Below are 17,193 nucleotides of genomic sequence, written 5' to 3' on the forward strand. Positions count from 1 at the left end.
GTTTTGGCAGAGAAGTTAGAGTGATACACTTGCCCCACCCACCTACATTTAAGTCTGCTATGAGAATTATTTTTCAGATGGGTTTCTTGCAAAAATATAATATCAGACGAGAGTGCTTTCAAGTGGGCTAGGACCTTGCCTCTCTTAATTGGTTCGTTTAAACCCTTGACATTCCAGGAAGTGAATGTGAGCCCCGCCCCCCTCTCATTTGTAGTTCCTATGGTGGCCTGCATAACATGTAACTCAGTAAAAAGGTAAGCAAGCGCACCAAACCGTCACGATCAGCATATGTAGCACCTACACCCGAGCAGTGTCCAACCAGCCCCCCCCCCCCTACAAGCACCTTTACTTCCCACCCTGTTCCCCTACTTTCCCCACCATTTACCCCCCCGATCAACCCACCTTTAACAGGCATACACAAATAGGAGACAAAAAAATATAAAAATAAAAATAATAAACACATTGTCTGGCCGATGCCAAAAAAGCACGGCGCGACCTCGAACAAGAGGTGAAACAAAAATAAAATCCCAACTATACGTTCACCTCTCACTATCCTAGAACTTCTACTAACATATGAACTGAGGAGGCTCCCGCGAGTAAAGTGTTCAATTAACATCTAATAAACCTAAAGAGGATAAGTTGCAACTTAAACATATTGCGCACTTAAGCGTCATCTTGGGTCAATCCCTGAGATAAGCAAGATATAGCAGCACAAGATTATATTGCTAAGCAATGCCGGTCTAAACATGAACCATCAGCAACCGACAGACAGCAGAACATTTACATATTGTGGGTTAGATAGGAAACAAGAATTTTTCTAAATTAAACGTACCCCCAACCAGAAAATAAAATAAAAAATAAAAAGGTTATATATATATATATATATATATATACATACATACACACATACATATACACATATATATATATATATACATACACACACACCACACCCAAAATACATGTAAAAGAATATATAAAAAAATATATATACATATATATGCATACATACACATACCTACACAAACATTCATGCCCCAGAATAATAATCTACACTAGTTTAAAATATACACATACATTATGGTAACATGCTAAGAGAAAATAATTATAAAGTACGAATAGTAATTATATGTACACACACCTATACAGACACTACCGAGGGCTGGTGGGGGTCTAAATCGGGAGAGCGGCCCTCGGCTAAGACAGAGGCAGAACGGCACAAAACTTCAACTTGCTATCCAGGTGTCTGTGTCTGCCCCTTCCCAACCGTCACCCCCAGTCCCATGCAAGCAGTAAATAAATGGTATTGTAATAACAATAAATGTAAGAATTGAAAAATAAATAACGAAACCAAACAGCAACAAAAAATGGGGGAATATAAGTATGTTCAACCGAAAGTGTCAATGGTCAAACCTGGAAGGCATCGCTCTGAACACAGCCAGAATGAAAGTGACTTTAACTGACCGCCCTCCACAGCATCTTACATGTTCGGTAGCCCTCGTTGAGACCGTTCATTACGGTTTCACCCGTTATGGTATAGTATGGATTCGATTCCATGAGCAGACCCTAACACACAATGACAATGCACTCTAACCTGTACGGGGGATTGGCGTATGTTCCCGGATAAACTTCTCTGCGTCCAAAACCGAGGAGAGCCAGATCTTCTCACCGGAAGGCGGGGTAATTCTTAGTCTTGCAGGGAAGAGCAAGGCTGGGCGAAGATGGAGTTTGTAGAGCTTGGTCATGACATCTCTGTAGGCGCCGCGGTCCTTTGCCACATCGGGCGCATAATCATCATAGACACGGAAGGGGTGCCCTTTATGTAACAGGTTGCCCCTCATTCGGGCCTCGCGCAGGACAAGATCCTTGGTCTTGAAACTGTGACAACAGATGATGACTGGGCGAGGACGTTGGCCCGGTCCAGGCACCGGAACAAGGGCGCGATGTGCACGGTCCAGCTGGGGGTCCGAAGCCAAAACATCCGATCCCATTGCATCCTTCAGTAGCTTGGCGAAGAAGTCGGTGGGGCGAGAGCCCGCCTCTACCCCCTCTGCCAGACCAACAACGCGAAGATTATTACGTCTGGAACGGCCCTCCAGGTCGACCACTTTCACAGAGAGCCTCTGCACCCTACCCTGCAGTGACGAGCACAGCCTCTCTAACTCGTCGATCCTACCAGCGTTGAATTCAGAAGCCCTCTCAAGGTCCACAATACTCTGGCCCTGCGACGCGACAGTTCGAATGGTGCCCTCGATTTTGGTGTCCAGTTCAGCAATAGTAGCCTTAAGATCCTCAGCTAAAGCAACACGTAGTTCTCCCAACGCCCGGGTAAGTTCTGTAAGTGTCACGTTTTTGCCTGTGCCTTCCGCCATGTCTGTCTCGTTGTTTGGTGAGGAGTAGGCCTCCGATAAGGATTTATTGTCCTTTGGTCGCTTATTACTCGGCATTTTTACACAGAAAGTTACAATGTTGTATTAGAAAGAAACGTTTGTTGTAAAAAGTGTCATAAAGTAGGTTAAGTTAGATTATTTCGCAAAAAAGTTGCAGGAGCCTCTCACACACAGCCGTTCACTCCAACATGCTAGCTCCGCCCCCCATATCAGGATGCTAAATAAGGACATTTTCTGATGCTTTCGAGGACATAATTTGACAAATATTAAATACATATAATTCTTTCAGACACTAGCTTGTTGTATTACATCTACATAAAGGCACACACAAACTGCAAGCTAAAAGCACTGTAACTGGTAGCCTTGCAACAAGAATCACATATTTTCTGCTGTGGAGTTCAAAGTGTCATTTTTGAATTTGGGCGCCACAAATGAGTTTGTAAATAGTGTGTGGACGAACTGACAACTGGAGAAACAAAGAAGTGAGAAGCTGTTCAGTAAATACATCAAAGAAGTTAATTTTAGATGTTTTATTTTACCTTAGTAACGTTAACTAGAATCAAAAAACTTTAGCTAATTTGTCCAGCAGCCAGTAGTAGGGTTAGCTAACAAATAACATTTCCTTCCCTTCAGTGATTTTTTTTACCCCCCTATCAAGCCTCAAGGTGACAGCTAACGTTTTAAAACATTTGGGCATATTTTGATTACTGGTTAATATAAGCTAGTTAGCTAGCTAGCTAACATTAGCTAGTTAGTGTTAACTAGCAACTTGGCTAGCTAGCATGTTCCAGTTATCTTTCTCCTCATGAATGAAGCAGGTAGAGTAGCTACCTTGTGGTATGCTTATGTGAATTGACAATATTTTCTTGCAATATCGACACAATTTTGATTCATGATTTATGCATTGACAGTTTCGAGTGGATCACAGAAAAACATCACGTTGGGCCTGGACTGCGAGAGACCGCCACTGACGATTCAATCTGCACCCATTGTCCATAACAAACAGGGCAGGCAGGGGTATTGAGAGTGCATTTTTTTTTTTCTGTTAAAAAATTAAATACATTTTTAGCTAAGATTGGCCTATGTTTGCATCTTTACAGAAAACATGTGATTGTAGCTCTGGATTTGCTATGCTGCATTCTTTAAAGAGAAATAGCAGGGATGTGTTTTAGATTAAATATGACGATGTTTGCTTTTCCGTACCTTGTAGCCTACACCTGAATATATTGCAAATGTATGCTCAGTTATGTCACCTTCATGTGAAGAAGCACAATGATTTTTTTGCGCCTGAACAGATAAAATAATTTGGGTGCTGGACGTTGATCACGAGTAGGATTTAGCCCATTTTCGATCAGACATGAGGAGGAATATTACACATCATGTAAGGATATCTTTTGAAATTATGCATTTTTTGAGAAATACATATACATAAATGATCAGGGAATGACTACAGATATGATACATTTCTGAAAGTATGTGGATTCGTTCATGCCTAAGTATAGGCTGGACACATGACATTTTTAACAATACTTTTTTGGGGATAAAAACTAGTTCATTGCATCCGCCGTGGAGCCCAGTTTCATAATATTACTATATGTCCCAGCTGCTTGCTTTAGTTTTGAAGTAATCATGAAAAAGCAGGCCTTATTTTAGGGTATTTTTCACCCTGCCTGCTCCTATTAGTTCTATTGAGCACCGTGGCACCAACTCGCCTTCTGAATGTTCTATTCCCAGTTTATTGTTCTACGTCACAATGCCTGCTTTGCTATTGTTGGCAATGAGACCTGCCCACGTTGTTTGTAGTTAAAATGTAAACAAAAAATGACTCATGGAACTCTGAGGTCGTCCCATTGTTTACTATAGGGAAACACAGGTATGTCTGTCTATTTTGCCAAATATCTCGCAATGTGTATATTTAGATTTTTTCGAATGGGACACCATTTTAAACATTATAATCTCCTCTTTTTAATTATGTAAGGCTGGGCAGTGTACTCCGTTGACATCAAACGCTAGCCCAGAAATACCTTTTGGCGAAATGGAATTCTAAGCATCACTCCAGTCAAAACAGGCTCTGCGAACGTTCGATTCCATTCATTTGCTATGGGCTCACACTAGTGTTCCAGCTTAGCCAATGTTATTTTGCTATTTTTCAGCCTTGGGTGAATTTTGACACGTTCTATTGTCCAGCCTACAAAGTATAAAGGATTAGATATGTCAGCATGTTGACACATAACCTTTCCGGAGTTAAAATATTCTATAAATATGTAAGCGGGTGCACTCACATCAGTGGCGTATCTTGAAGGGATCTCACCCCGATATCTCCCTGGACTCATACAGTAGCAGGGAGATTTCTGAAGTCCGGACTGGATGCATGTAGAAACTGTCCCATTACTGACAATATATCCTAGCTCAATATATGAAATTAAGGACATGCGTATCTGGAGCACGTCTACTCCTTATTTCCAATAAAATTTCAGAAATATATCCCCTGATATTGACCCTTTTCACCCAGTGCATCTTCTCCTTAAAAATAACTGTCCAATGAAAATGTCACTTAAAAGTTTATATTCTGTTAACTCATCGCCACATGTTGTTGACTCATATTATACTCGCATTTTCTGACCAAAGCTAAAATTGAAGAAAAAACACCCCCAAAAAAAACAACTCAAACTTGTATCTCATACAGACAGTTTAAAAAATGCTTGCTATTTTTTAGCATGATGTCATGCTCCTGGGGAGGATGAGCTGGCCAATCAGATGTCTACTCATATTACTATCTTTAGCAACCGGTATAAGCCTGTTGGAGTACGCCCATACCATTCCAACACAGAAAAGCTGCTTTTTAACATACTTAATTACAATTTTTTGGAAGGAAAACTATTTCACTTACATTGTAATTAATTATAGGTGATATTTCATAGAAATATGGCAACAGTGGACAGTTACTTTAAAAGTGCTCCACTTATCTTCCCTCACTCACCTCACATACCTCAGTCACCCTCACTTCCCCTACGCACTTCCCTCTTTCCATCCCAAGTTCTCCTCCTTTGTCCCCACATCTAGCTTATCTTCTCCCCGTTCTACATCCTATTGAAGTTTAACTCCCTTGCTCGCTCTCCTTCTCCCCCATTTGAGATTTAATCACTCCTAACTGTCCATAAAGATGAAATTACTAAAGCACAGTAGATCGTTAAGGTCATATTCATGTTAGGGTGGTTCGGCTTTTCCTGTCTGTCTTGTAGCTCTGAGCACTAAGAGATCTCCTCTTTGCTAACGACTAACTGGAGAAAACACAAGCTGCCTTTCTGTGATTGATTCACTTCTGAGGAGGTTGTTGACAAACAACCCCTCCCAAACAAACCCCCTCGTGCCTGTCTTTTCTAGTATTCTATCACTGAGGTGGGGGCTGTGTTCCTAAAGGAGACAAGTTGAATAAATAATGAAATGCTGATTTACCTAAATACAATTGAGCAATTCCACTCTTATGAGTACTTGCGGCTACATAGCCTCTTTAGCCCATAGGCTGTAGAGTAGAGTGGCAAATCAAATACAATTTTATTGGTCACATACACATATTTAGCAGATGTTATTGCAGGTGTAGCGAAATGCTTGTGTTCCTTGCTCCATTAATGCAGTAATATAACAATTCACAACAATACACACAAATCTAAAAGTAAAATAACGGAATTAAGATATATTAAGACGAGCAATGTCGGAGTGGCATTGACTAAAATACAGTAGAATAGAATACAGTATATACATATGAATTTAGTAAAGCTGTATGCAAACATTATTAAAGTGAACAGTGATTCCATGTCTATGTATATAGGGAAGTTGCCGTACCAGGCGGTGATACAGCCTGACAGGAAGCTCTCAATTGTGCATCTGTAAAATGTTGTGAGGGTCTTAGGGGCCAATGCAAATTTCTTCAGCCTCCTGAGGTTGAAGAGGCGCTGTTGTGCCTTCTTCACCACACTGTGTGTGGGTGGACCATTTCAGATCATCAGTGATGTGTACGCCGAGGAACTTAAAGCTTTCCACCTTCTCCACTGTGGTGCCGTCAATGTGGATAGGGGCGTGCTCCCTCTGCACAGCGCACTAATGAATTTAGCATTAGCCACCTAATGAGCTAGCAGCTAATGTAGCAGCACCTCCAGTTAAAAGCAGTTAGCTGTGAGACTCCTCAGAAGACACCAGAGGAGTGTATCTACCTTAGATGCTAATGATTAATTAGAGCTGTGTTTGACTGGAATTGAATAACAATAAATAGTAGTGCTGAGTGATTAACCAATTTAATTGACCGATGTCAGTTAATAACTTGAATTCCATTTACAGTACCAGTCAAAAGTTTGGACACACCTACTCACTCAAGGGTTTTTCTTTATTTCTATTATTTTCTACATTGTAGAATAATAGTGAAGACATCAAAACTATGAAATAACACATATGGAATCATGTAGTAACCAAAAAAGTGTTGAACAAATCTAAATATATTTTATATTTGAGATTCTTCAAAGTAGCCACCCTTTGCCTTGATGACAGCTTTGCACTCTTGTCATCCTCTCAACCAGCTTCATGAGGTAGTCACCTGGAATACATTTCAATTAACAGGTGTGCCTTGTTAAAAGTTAATTTGTGGAATGTCTTTCCTTCTTAATGCATTTGAGACAATCAGTTGTGTTGTGACAAGGTAGGGTTGGTATACAGAAGATAGCCCTATTTGGTAAAAGACCAAGCCCATATTACGGCAAGAACAGCTCAAATAAGCAAAGAGAAATGACAGTCCATCATTACTTTAAGACATGGTCAGTCAATCCGGGAAATGTCAAGAACTTTTAAAGTTTCTTCCATTGCAGTCGCAAAAACCATCAAGCGCTATGGTGAAACTGGCTCTCATGAGAACCGCCACAGGAAAGGAAGACCCAGAGTTACCTCTGCTGCAGCCCAAATAAATGCTTCACAGAGTTCAAGTAAGACATCTCAACATCAACTGTTCTGAGGAGACTGCGTGAAATCAGGCCTTCATGGTTGAATAGCTGCAAAGAAACCACTACTAAAGGACACCAATAAGAAGAAAAAACTTGCTTGGGCCAAGAAACACGAGCAATGGACAATTGACCAGTGGAAATCTGTCCTGTGGTCTGATGAGTCCAAATTTGAGATTTTTGGTTCCAACTGCAGTGTCTTTGTGAGATGCAGAGTAGGTGAACGGATGATCTCTGCATGTGTGGTTCCCACCGTGAAGCATGCAGGTGGTGGTGTGATGGTGTGGGGGTGCTTTGCTGGTCATACTGTCAATGATTTATTTAGAATTCAAGGCATCCTTAACCAGCATGACTACCACAACATTCTGAGGCGATACGCCATCCCATCTGGTTTGCGCTTAGTGGGACTATAATTTGTTTTTCAACAGGACAATGACCCAACACACCTCCAGGCTGTGTAAGGGCTATTTGACCAAGAAGGAGGGTGATGGAGTGATGCATCAGATGACGTGGCCTCCACAATCACCTGACCTCAACCCAATTGAGATGGTTTGGGATGCGTTGGACCGCGAAGTGAAGGAAGAGCAGCCAAAAAGTGCTCAGCATATATTGTACCTCCTTCAAGACTGTTGGAAAAGCATTCCAGGTGAAGCTGGTTGAGATAATTGTCCCAGAGTTGACCGGGTTAGGGGAGGGTTTGGCCGGGGTAGGCCGTCATTGTAAAATAAGAATTTGTTCCTAATCAACTTGCCTAGTTAAATAAAGGTTAAATAAAATAAAAGAATGCCAAGAGTGTGCAAAGATGTCATCAAGGCAAAGGATGGCTACTTTGAAGAATCTCAAATATAAAATATATGTTGATTTGTTTAACACTTTTTTGGTTACTACATGATTCCATATGTGTTATTTCAAAGTTTTGATATCTTCACTACTAATCTACAACGTAGGAAATAGTAAAAATAAAGAAAAACCTTTGAATGAGTAGGTGTGTAACTTTGACTGGTACTGTAGTTCGGGGGGGCCATGCGAGCCCAACGGGAAATAAAATAATTCACTAGACAAATTAAGTCAAGAACTATGTACTCTTGTTTGTATATTTCTGTTTTTTTGTATTTGTTGTGTTCATAATAAAAATTTTAAAAATAATAATAATTAAAAAAAACTATGGAACGCTGGGTAGTTTTCAGTGTAAATATTCAACATGGAACAATATTCAACATGGAAATATGGTCATTAACTACAATGACCATAATCCATTACACCTGTTCTTTTCCGGCTTGGATACACTTTTAAGCATTCTACGTTAGGCAGCAGGACCGCTACCTCCGCCTTTGTGCAAGGAAGAGCAGGAGGAGCACTGCCAGAGCCCTGCAAAATGACCTCCAGCAGGCCACAAATGTGCATGTGTCGGCTCAAACAGTCAGAAACAGACTCCATGAGGGTGGTATGAGGGCCCGACGTCCACAGGTGGGGGTTGTGCTTACAGCCCAACACCGTGCAGGACGTTTGGCATTTGCCAGAGAACACCAAGATTGGCAAATTCGCCACTGGCGCCCTGTACTCTTCACAGATGAAAGCAGGTTCACACTGAGCACGTGACAGACGTGACAGAGTCTGGAGACGCCGTGGAGAACGTTCTGCTGCCTGCAACATCCTCCAGCATGACCGGTTTGGCGGTGGGTCAGTCATGGTATGGGGTGGCATTTCTTTGGGGGGCCGCACAGCCCTCCATGGGCTCGCCAGAGGTAGCCTGACTGCCATTAGGTACCGAGATGAGATCCTCAGACCCCTTGTGAGACCATATGCTGGTGCGGTTGGCCCTGGGTTCCTCCTAATGCAAGACAATGCTTGACCTCATGTGGCTGGAGTGTGTCAGCAGTTCCTGCAAGAGGAAGGCATTGATGCTATGGACCGCCCGTTCCCCAGACCTGAATCCAATTGAGCACATCTGGGACATCATGTCTCGCTCCATCCATCAACGCCACTGCACCACAGACTGTCCAGGAGTTGGCAGATGCTTTAGTCCAGGTCTGGGAGGAGATCCCTCAGGAGACCATCCGCCACCTCATCAGGAGCATGCCCAGGCGTTGTAGGGAGGTCATACAGGCACGTGGAGGCCACACACACTACTGAGCCTCATTTTGACTTGTTTTAAGGACATTACATCAAAGTTGGATCAGCCTGTAGTGTGGTTTTCCACTTTAATTTTGAGTGTGACTCCAAATCCAGACCTCCATGGGTTGATAAATTTGATTTCCATTGATAATTTTTGTGTGATTTTGTTGTCAGCACATTATGTAAAGAAAAAAGTTTTTAATAAGAATATTTCATTCATTCAGATCTAGGATGTGTTATTTTAGTGTTCCCTTTATTTTTTTGAGCAGTGTATATTTTTTTACACCTTTATTTAACTAGGCAAGTCAGTTAAAAAACACATTCTTATTTTCAATGGGTTAACTGCCTTGTTCAGGGGCAGAATGACAGATTTTAACCTTGTCAGCTCGGGGATTCGATCTTGCAACCTTGCGGTTAACTAGTCCAACGCTCTAACCACCTGATTACATTGCACTCCACGAGGAGCCTGCCTGTTACGCGAATGCAGTAAGAAGCCAAGGTAAGTTGCTAGCTAGCATTAAACTTAACTTATAAAAAACAATCAATCAATCAATCATAATCACTAGTTAACTACACATGGTTGATGATATTACTAGTTTATCTAGCGTGTCCTGCGTTGCATATAATCGATGCGGTGGCATTCGCGAAAAAGGACTGCCGTTGCTCCAACGTGTACCTAACCATAAACATCAATGCCTTTCTTAAAATTAATACACAAGTATATATTTTTAAACCTGCATATTTAGTTAATATTGCCTGCTAACATGAATTTCTTTTAACTAGGAAAAATGGTGTCACTTCTCTTGCAACAGAGTCAGGGTATATGCAGCAGTTTGGGCCGCCTAGTACATTACAAACTGTGTGAAGACTATTTCTTCCTAACAAAGACAGCCAACTTCGCCAAACGGGGGATGATTGAACAAAAGCGGATTTGCGAAAAAAGCACAATCGTTGCACGACTGTACCTAACCATAAACATCAATGCCTTTCTTAAAATCAATACACAGAAGTATATATTTTTAAACCTGCATATTTAGCTAAAAGAAATCCAGGTTAGCAGGCAATATTAACCAGGTGAAATTGTGTCACTTCTCTTGCGTTCACTGCACGCAGAGTCAGGGTATATGCAACAGTTTGGGCTGTCTGGCTTGTTTGCGAACTAATTTGCCAGAATTTTACGTAATTATGACATAACATTGAAGGTTGTGCAATGTAACAGGAATATTTAGACTTATGGATGCCGCCCGTTAGATAAAATACGGAACGGTTCCGTATTTCACTGAAAGAATAAACGTTTTGTTTTCGAGATGATAGTTTCCGGATTCGACTATATTAATGACCTAAGGCTCGTATTTCTGTGTTTTATTATGTTATAACTAAGTCTATGATTTGATAGAGCAGTCTGACTGAGCGATGGTAGGCACCAGCAGGCTCGTAAGCATTCATTCAAACAGCACTGTCGTGCGTTTTGCCAGCAGCTCGTCGCTGTGCTTCAAGCATTGCGCGGTTTATGACTTCAAGCCTATCAACTCCCGAGATTAGGCTGGTGTAACCGATGTGAAATGGCTAGCTAGTTAGCGGGGTGCGCGCTAATAGCGTTTCAAACGCCACTCGCTCTGAGACTTGGAGTAGTTGTTCCCCTTGCTCTGCATAGGTAACGCTGCTTCGAGGGTGGCTGTTGTCGGTGTGTTCCTGGTTCGAGCCCAGGTAGGAGCGAGGAGAGGGACGGAAGCTATACTGTTACACTGGCAATACTAAAGTGCCCATAAGAACATCCAATAGTCAAAGGTATATGAAATACAAATCGTATAGAGAGAAATAGTCCTATAATTCCTATAATAACTACAACCTAAAACTTCTTACCTGGGAATATTGAAGACTCATGTTAAAAGGAACCACCAGCTTTCATATGTTCTCATGTTCTGAGCAAGGAACTTAAAACGTTAGCTTTCTTACATGGCACATATTGCACTTTTACTTTCTTCTCCAACACTTTGTTTTTGCATTATTTTAAACCAAATTGAACATGTTTCATTTTTTATTTGAGGCTAAATTGATTTTATTGATGTATTATATTAAGTTAAAATAAGTGTTCATTCAGTATTGTTATAATTGTCATTATTACAAATAAAAAAATTACAATCGGCCGATTAATCGGTATCGGCTTTTTTTGGCCATCCAATAATTGGTATCGGCGTTGAAAAATCATAATCGGTCGACCTCTAATAGAGAGTTCATGAAAGTATGCCTCATCTACTTTGAAGAACAGGTAAAATGATTGTCAGACAGCTCTGAAGCATACTTAGGCAGGCTAGCCTAGCTTAATAGGATGACTAAAGACAGTACAGTATGGGGAGAATATAGATAATGTTAGATGGCTGTATGGGCTGTTTGATACTGCCTGAGCAGAGAAGAGATGCTGACTTTAAGGAATGAAAAATTATAAAGTCATAAAACTAAGTAATATACACAACTGAAATATTTTATTATTTATTGAAATGTCCTATTTCTATGTGTGGACCTGACAGAAACAACTGAATTGGTAATTGAATGTTCAGTATGTTTGGCTTTGGCATTTCCATTAAAAAGCCCTAATAATTTGAATGTCATTATTTCATAATGCATTTAATATATAAAAAAAACGAAATATCGAAATCAAAAAACGTGATAATTTTTTATAGTCGAACCGAAACCGAACCAACCTCAAAAAACACTAATCGCTCAGCTCTACTAAATAGGACTACCATTTGTCTCTTTTGGGTAGGACTATCTGATATTCTGAATGGGAGGCTGATCTAATTGTTTTTGTATGAAAATCTATAATTAATAGTGATATGCCTAATGGGTATTGGTCAGGGGGTGTGGAGTGAGAAGAATCAATTCATAATTCCTCTAATGAAATGTGTCATTGATTAAAATTTGATTTGATTGAAATTGAACGGCTTTGTGAGAGCGACTTTGGCTCAATTAAAAACTGTTGAACTGCTCTGAAAATAGTGGTTATATGGGGGGGGGGGGGGGGAGCAAAGGAACAACCCTCCTCTGAAACTTTTAGCAGCTCAGAGACAGTCAGGGAAATCAGATATAAAAACGTTTCATCCTCCACAGAGAGGAAGAGCTTTTAAGACGAGACATGTAGGGCCATCCATCACCCTTGTGTCACTCCTGGGTCAGTCAGCCTCCCCTCTGCAACCACCTCCATCACAAAAGAGAGGAAGCAATATATCCTCTTCCCAATCCCAAAAGAGCTGTGGATAGTCCGTTTTCCCGCCTGACACTGAAAACGTGATGTCTTGTCAAGCTGTCACCAAACCACAGAGAGATAATACGACTTTAATCACGTATACTACCGAGCCTCACATACCAAGCCCTGATCATATCCAGCACCACACTCATGTTCATGGTAGTCCAGAATTATAATAGACAATCTAATGTATGCTTGCATATCATGCTGATAGATGTTGTACATCCCTTTGGGATGGAATGTTAAACACTTGACTTAAGCCAGAAGGTATGCTTTACTGTGAAGGAGGCACTGGCCACCCAGACCTCCTGCTACAGGGAAAGTGGACCTCCTGCTACAGGGAAAGTGGAGACAGGAGATTCCGCTCTTCTCCTGCAGTCAGACGCTCTCACATTCCTCACATCCCATCAGCCCCTGTGGTCACCTAGACAGACCCAGACCCAGGGGGAAATTAAGCTGTGTGTGTGGGTGGAGAGTGAACGGCCAGACACTGCAAGCCCCTAAAGGCTGAAACTGAGATCCATCCATGAAAATTTAACTCAGACATTCCCATGGTTCACGTAGAGTATTGACGTCTGCCCCATGAAACAGGTAGTTTAAAATGTTGAGTATGAGTGCATGGTTTTTGCCAGTAAGTGTACTGAATTTGTAGAATGTGAGTATCTAAAGTATTCTTCAGATGTGTAATTGCATAACAAGTTAAGTATATAGTGCCCGGGCTATTCATTTCATGACAGTGTCACTTTATCAAAGGGCCTCACTGCAACTGACTGTACATTGCGTGTAGCTAAAGTGGTGTATGTATTGCCCCACTTACCACTCCCACTGAAGTAAATGTCAATGAACAGCCGTAAGTAAGCACCACTGTATAGCGACAGGGTCCAACTGTATAATGTATGACTGTGCTGAAAATAGTGTGTCATTACACCAAGTACTGTATAACTGCTAGTATGTAACTGTACACCATAATGTATTACACGGAGAAAGGGCCTTCTCCTCCTCTAATGGGGTGTGTGTGTGTGTGTCTTTGCATTGGACTCACCAGCACACTTGGTCTTGGCCCTCAGGGGGGGTCCGGGCGCCCCAGTTCCTCCGTCCAGGGGCCGGGTGAGCAGCACGCTGATCTCGTACTCCGTGTCGGGGTCCAGGTGGCCGATTTTGTGTGTGGTCTTGTCCACGGGCTGGTTGTCGATGAGGCTGCCCGCCACCGTGCGGTACTCGACCTCCCGCTCCACGATGGGCCCGTCACCATTGATGGAGTTGGCGTTGAGCTGGATCCACAGGTAGGTTGCACCCACGGCGGTGAGCTGGGGCGGAGCGATGGGCACCGGGGGCTCTGGGGGTCAAAGAGGAAGAGATTAGGGTTAGATGAGGAGTCTTAAATGGGCATTTCAATTGGTAGATAAATACCACTCATATGTGGCCAAAGCATAAATAGGAGGAGAAAAAAAACCAACTCAAAAACCCCACCTCGAACTTGTATCTCAAACAGACCGTTTCAAAATGCTTGCTACTTCCTTATAGAGGATGTTGTCATGGGAAAAAAACTATTTCACTCATATTGCCATTAATTACAGGTAATATTTAATAGAAAATTGGTAAAAACAGGCCAGTTATTTTAATACTTTATAATATGAATTATTTTATCCCCAGAGACACTATATATATTTACTCTCTAGGGGCTTTCATTCATATGGTTCCAGGAACTGATATTACATTGCAAAATGTGTTCTGTTTCTTGACGATTCACCTTGACTCTGCTATACAAGGGAGATGGCAAATAGCACCCTGCGCTAAACCTGCAGTGAGCATAGATAAACACACAAACTGTGCAAATACCACCGGTTTACTTTGCAAAAAGAACAGAATAGAGCTCAACATTCTCAATTACATCCAACTTGAGTCTGTAGAGAAATAGAAAACATGTTAGCATGATATCGGAAGCTTAAATCTTAAGTAAGAGCAATTAAGTGATTGTAGTGGCGGTGCCTCACACAAAGCCAGGAGTAACGGGCTGAAGCGGAGAGCACGGTGAAACGGAGAGAGATCAAAAGCGAGGTAATGAGTTAAACCAATTAATTTCCTGACCTTTGCCGATAGAACAGCCAACCTGAATCCCATTACTCATCACTCCCACCGGTCCTGCTCCATTTCTCCCGTGACCCATTTCAATAATCTCCCTCTCCTCTCCTCCACCCATCTCTCTTTGTCTCCCCGAAGAGACCTCTGAGAAGGATTCATTTTGCCAAAGCCAGTCTATCGTGTTCAATCATCGACGATAAGACAATGAGACAATTCCTGTCCATTGTGAGGGGGAATGTTTTCTCACCGTTTTTTGGTCTGTTGTTCTATGACTAAGGGTCAGGTTTTTTTTCTTTGTCTGGTCTAGGGAGTGACAGGCTCGACTTCCATGGACGTGTGACGCTGTCCTACAGCTATGACTAGTAACTACATGTCAGCATCAGCATGTTCGGTCTAAACACAGCCCAGTGTTGGCCTTTGAAGTTTGATATGGCCCCTCTCCTCTCCCTCTTTTCTTGCGTGATGAATGTCTCACACGAATGGGACTGTCAATCCTTCTGTCACACACATACACAGCTAGTGACTTGCCCTGTAATTAGTCTTTGCCCTGATGATAGCTTGTCCGACAAGCCAGTCAGGTGTCCTGGTGACTGTATGACTAAGTCTGAAAACTCTGGTGCATTTATTAGCCCTAACGGAACTAAATAGATAAGACTTGGATATCAGTCTGAGTGACTCATGTCACTGTGAGGATTTTATCTTAGAAAAGTCCAGTTGAGTTCTCCAGATTCTTTCCAATAACACAGTTTTTTTTATATAGAAGGTGCATATGAGGACATTCCCTAAATATAGTATATTCAATTACAGATGTATGATCTTAATTTGACCTATATTGTCACAGCAAAATAATCCTGCAGCAACAGGATTTGAACATTGAGTCCATAATGTTGCTTGATAGCTAGCCAAAAGTAGGCTACATGAAAAGTGCAATACTGTTAATTTAACCGTGTGTGTGTGGGTTTTCAGTGAATTTATGTAAATCGCAAAGCTCATCTGCATTTCCTGTGGTGTAGGACAATTCTCAGCAACAAAAGAGTGATCAAATTAAGATCCTACATCTGTATTTAACAGTCATCTTATTCCCATACGATATTGAGCCATCAAGACTTGTAAAAAAAACAGGACCTCAGAGTATTTCGTCGCCGCTGGAGGTGTGTGTAGTTCACACAGACACACCATGTCCAGGGCCGCTGATATCGATTGGAACCAGGGAGAACCCCAATTACTGGTGAAATAATGGCTCATCCGTCTTCCTGGCAGACTGGCTGGGGCAGGTGCAAGCCTGGCCTCATAACGTGTCACCTTTCTATGAGATGGAAAGGACAGAATGTCTGTCTCTGTCTGCCCAGGGGCCGTATGTCTCACAGTAGCAGTGCTGATCTAGGTCCATTTGTGACTTTTAGATTACAATGAATGAGATGGACAGGTAGGACCTGATCCTAGATCAGCACTCACTTTGTGAATTACAGCTCCAGACCACTGTCTATAATGTGTCCACTGGGGGGTGAAGCCTGACTCAATTGTGATTTACACTCATCAGGATATTGTACATCCTGGAGTCAATGAAAGTCACACACACACACACACACACACCCACCCACCCACCCACCCACCCACCCACGGGTCGCTCGTCTTTTCAGTTCGCTGCAGCTAGCGACTGGAACAACCTGCAACAAACACTCAAACTGAACAGTTTTATCTCAATCTCTTCAAAGACTCAATCACAGACACGCTTACTGACAGTTGTGGCTGCTTTGCGTGATGTATTGTTGTCTCTACCTTCTTGCCCTTTGTGCTGTTGTCTATGCCAAATAATGTTTGTACCATGTTTTGTGATGCTGCCATGTTGTGTTGCTACCATGTTGTTATCATGTTGTGTTGCTACCATCCTGTGTTGTCATGTGTTGCTGTCTTAGGTCTCTCTTTATGTAGTGTTGTGTTGTCCCTCTTGTCATGGTGTGCGTTCTGTTATATATATATATACAGTGGGGAGAACAAGTATTTGATACACTGACAATTTTGCAGGTTTTCCTACTTACAAAGCATGTAGAGGTCTGTAATTTTTATCATAGGTACACTTCAACTGTGAGAGAAGGAATCTAAAACAAAAATCCAGAAAATCACATTGTATGAATTTTAATTAATTAATTTGCATTTTATTGCATGACATAAGTATTTGATACATCAGAAAAGCAGAACTTAAATATTTGGTACAGAAACCTTTGTTTGCAATTACAGAGATCATACGTTTCCTGTAGTTCTTGACCAGGTTTGCACACACTGCAGCAGGGATTTTGGCCCACTCCTCCATACAGACCTTCTCCAGATCCTTCAGGTTTCGGGGCTGTCGCTGGGCAATATGGACTTTCGGCTCCCT

The 17,193-nt window shown here is 41.8% G+C and overlaps 1 protein-coding gene across 10 annotated transcripts in view; it reads right to left on the reverse strand.

The window, feature by feature from the left end:
• The window catches only part of LOC139531751 (receptor-type tyrosine-protein phosphatase mu-like), a 307,488-nt gene that overhangs the window by 181,176 nt on the left and 109,119 nt on the right, over positions 1-17,193 (reverse strand). For all 10 annotated transcript variants that reach the window (XM_071328521.1, XM_071328518.1, XM_071328517.1 and 7 more), the window contains exon 7: positions 13,777-14,070. In XM_071328521.1, the coding sequence (XP_071184622.1) occupies positions 13,777-14,070 (294 nt within the window). The remainder of the gene's footprint in view (positions 1-13,776; positions 14,071-17,193) is intronic.

Source organism: Salvelinus alpinus, chromosome 10 (assembly GCF_045679555.1).
Source record: "Salvelinus alpinus chromosome 10, SLU_Salpinus.1, whole genome shotgun sequence".
Classification (NCBI taxonomy): Eukaryota; Metazoa; Chordata; class Actinopteri; order Salmoniformes; family Salmonidae; genus Salvelinus; species Salvelinus alpinus.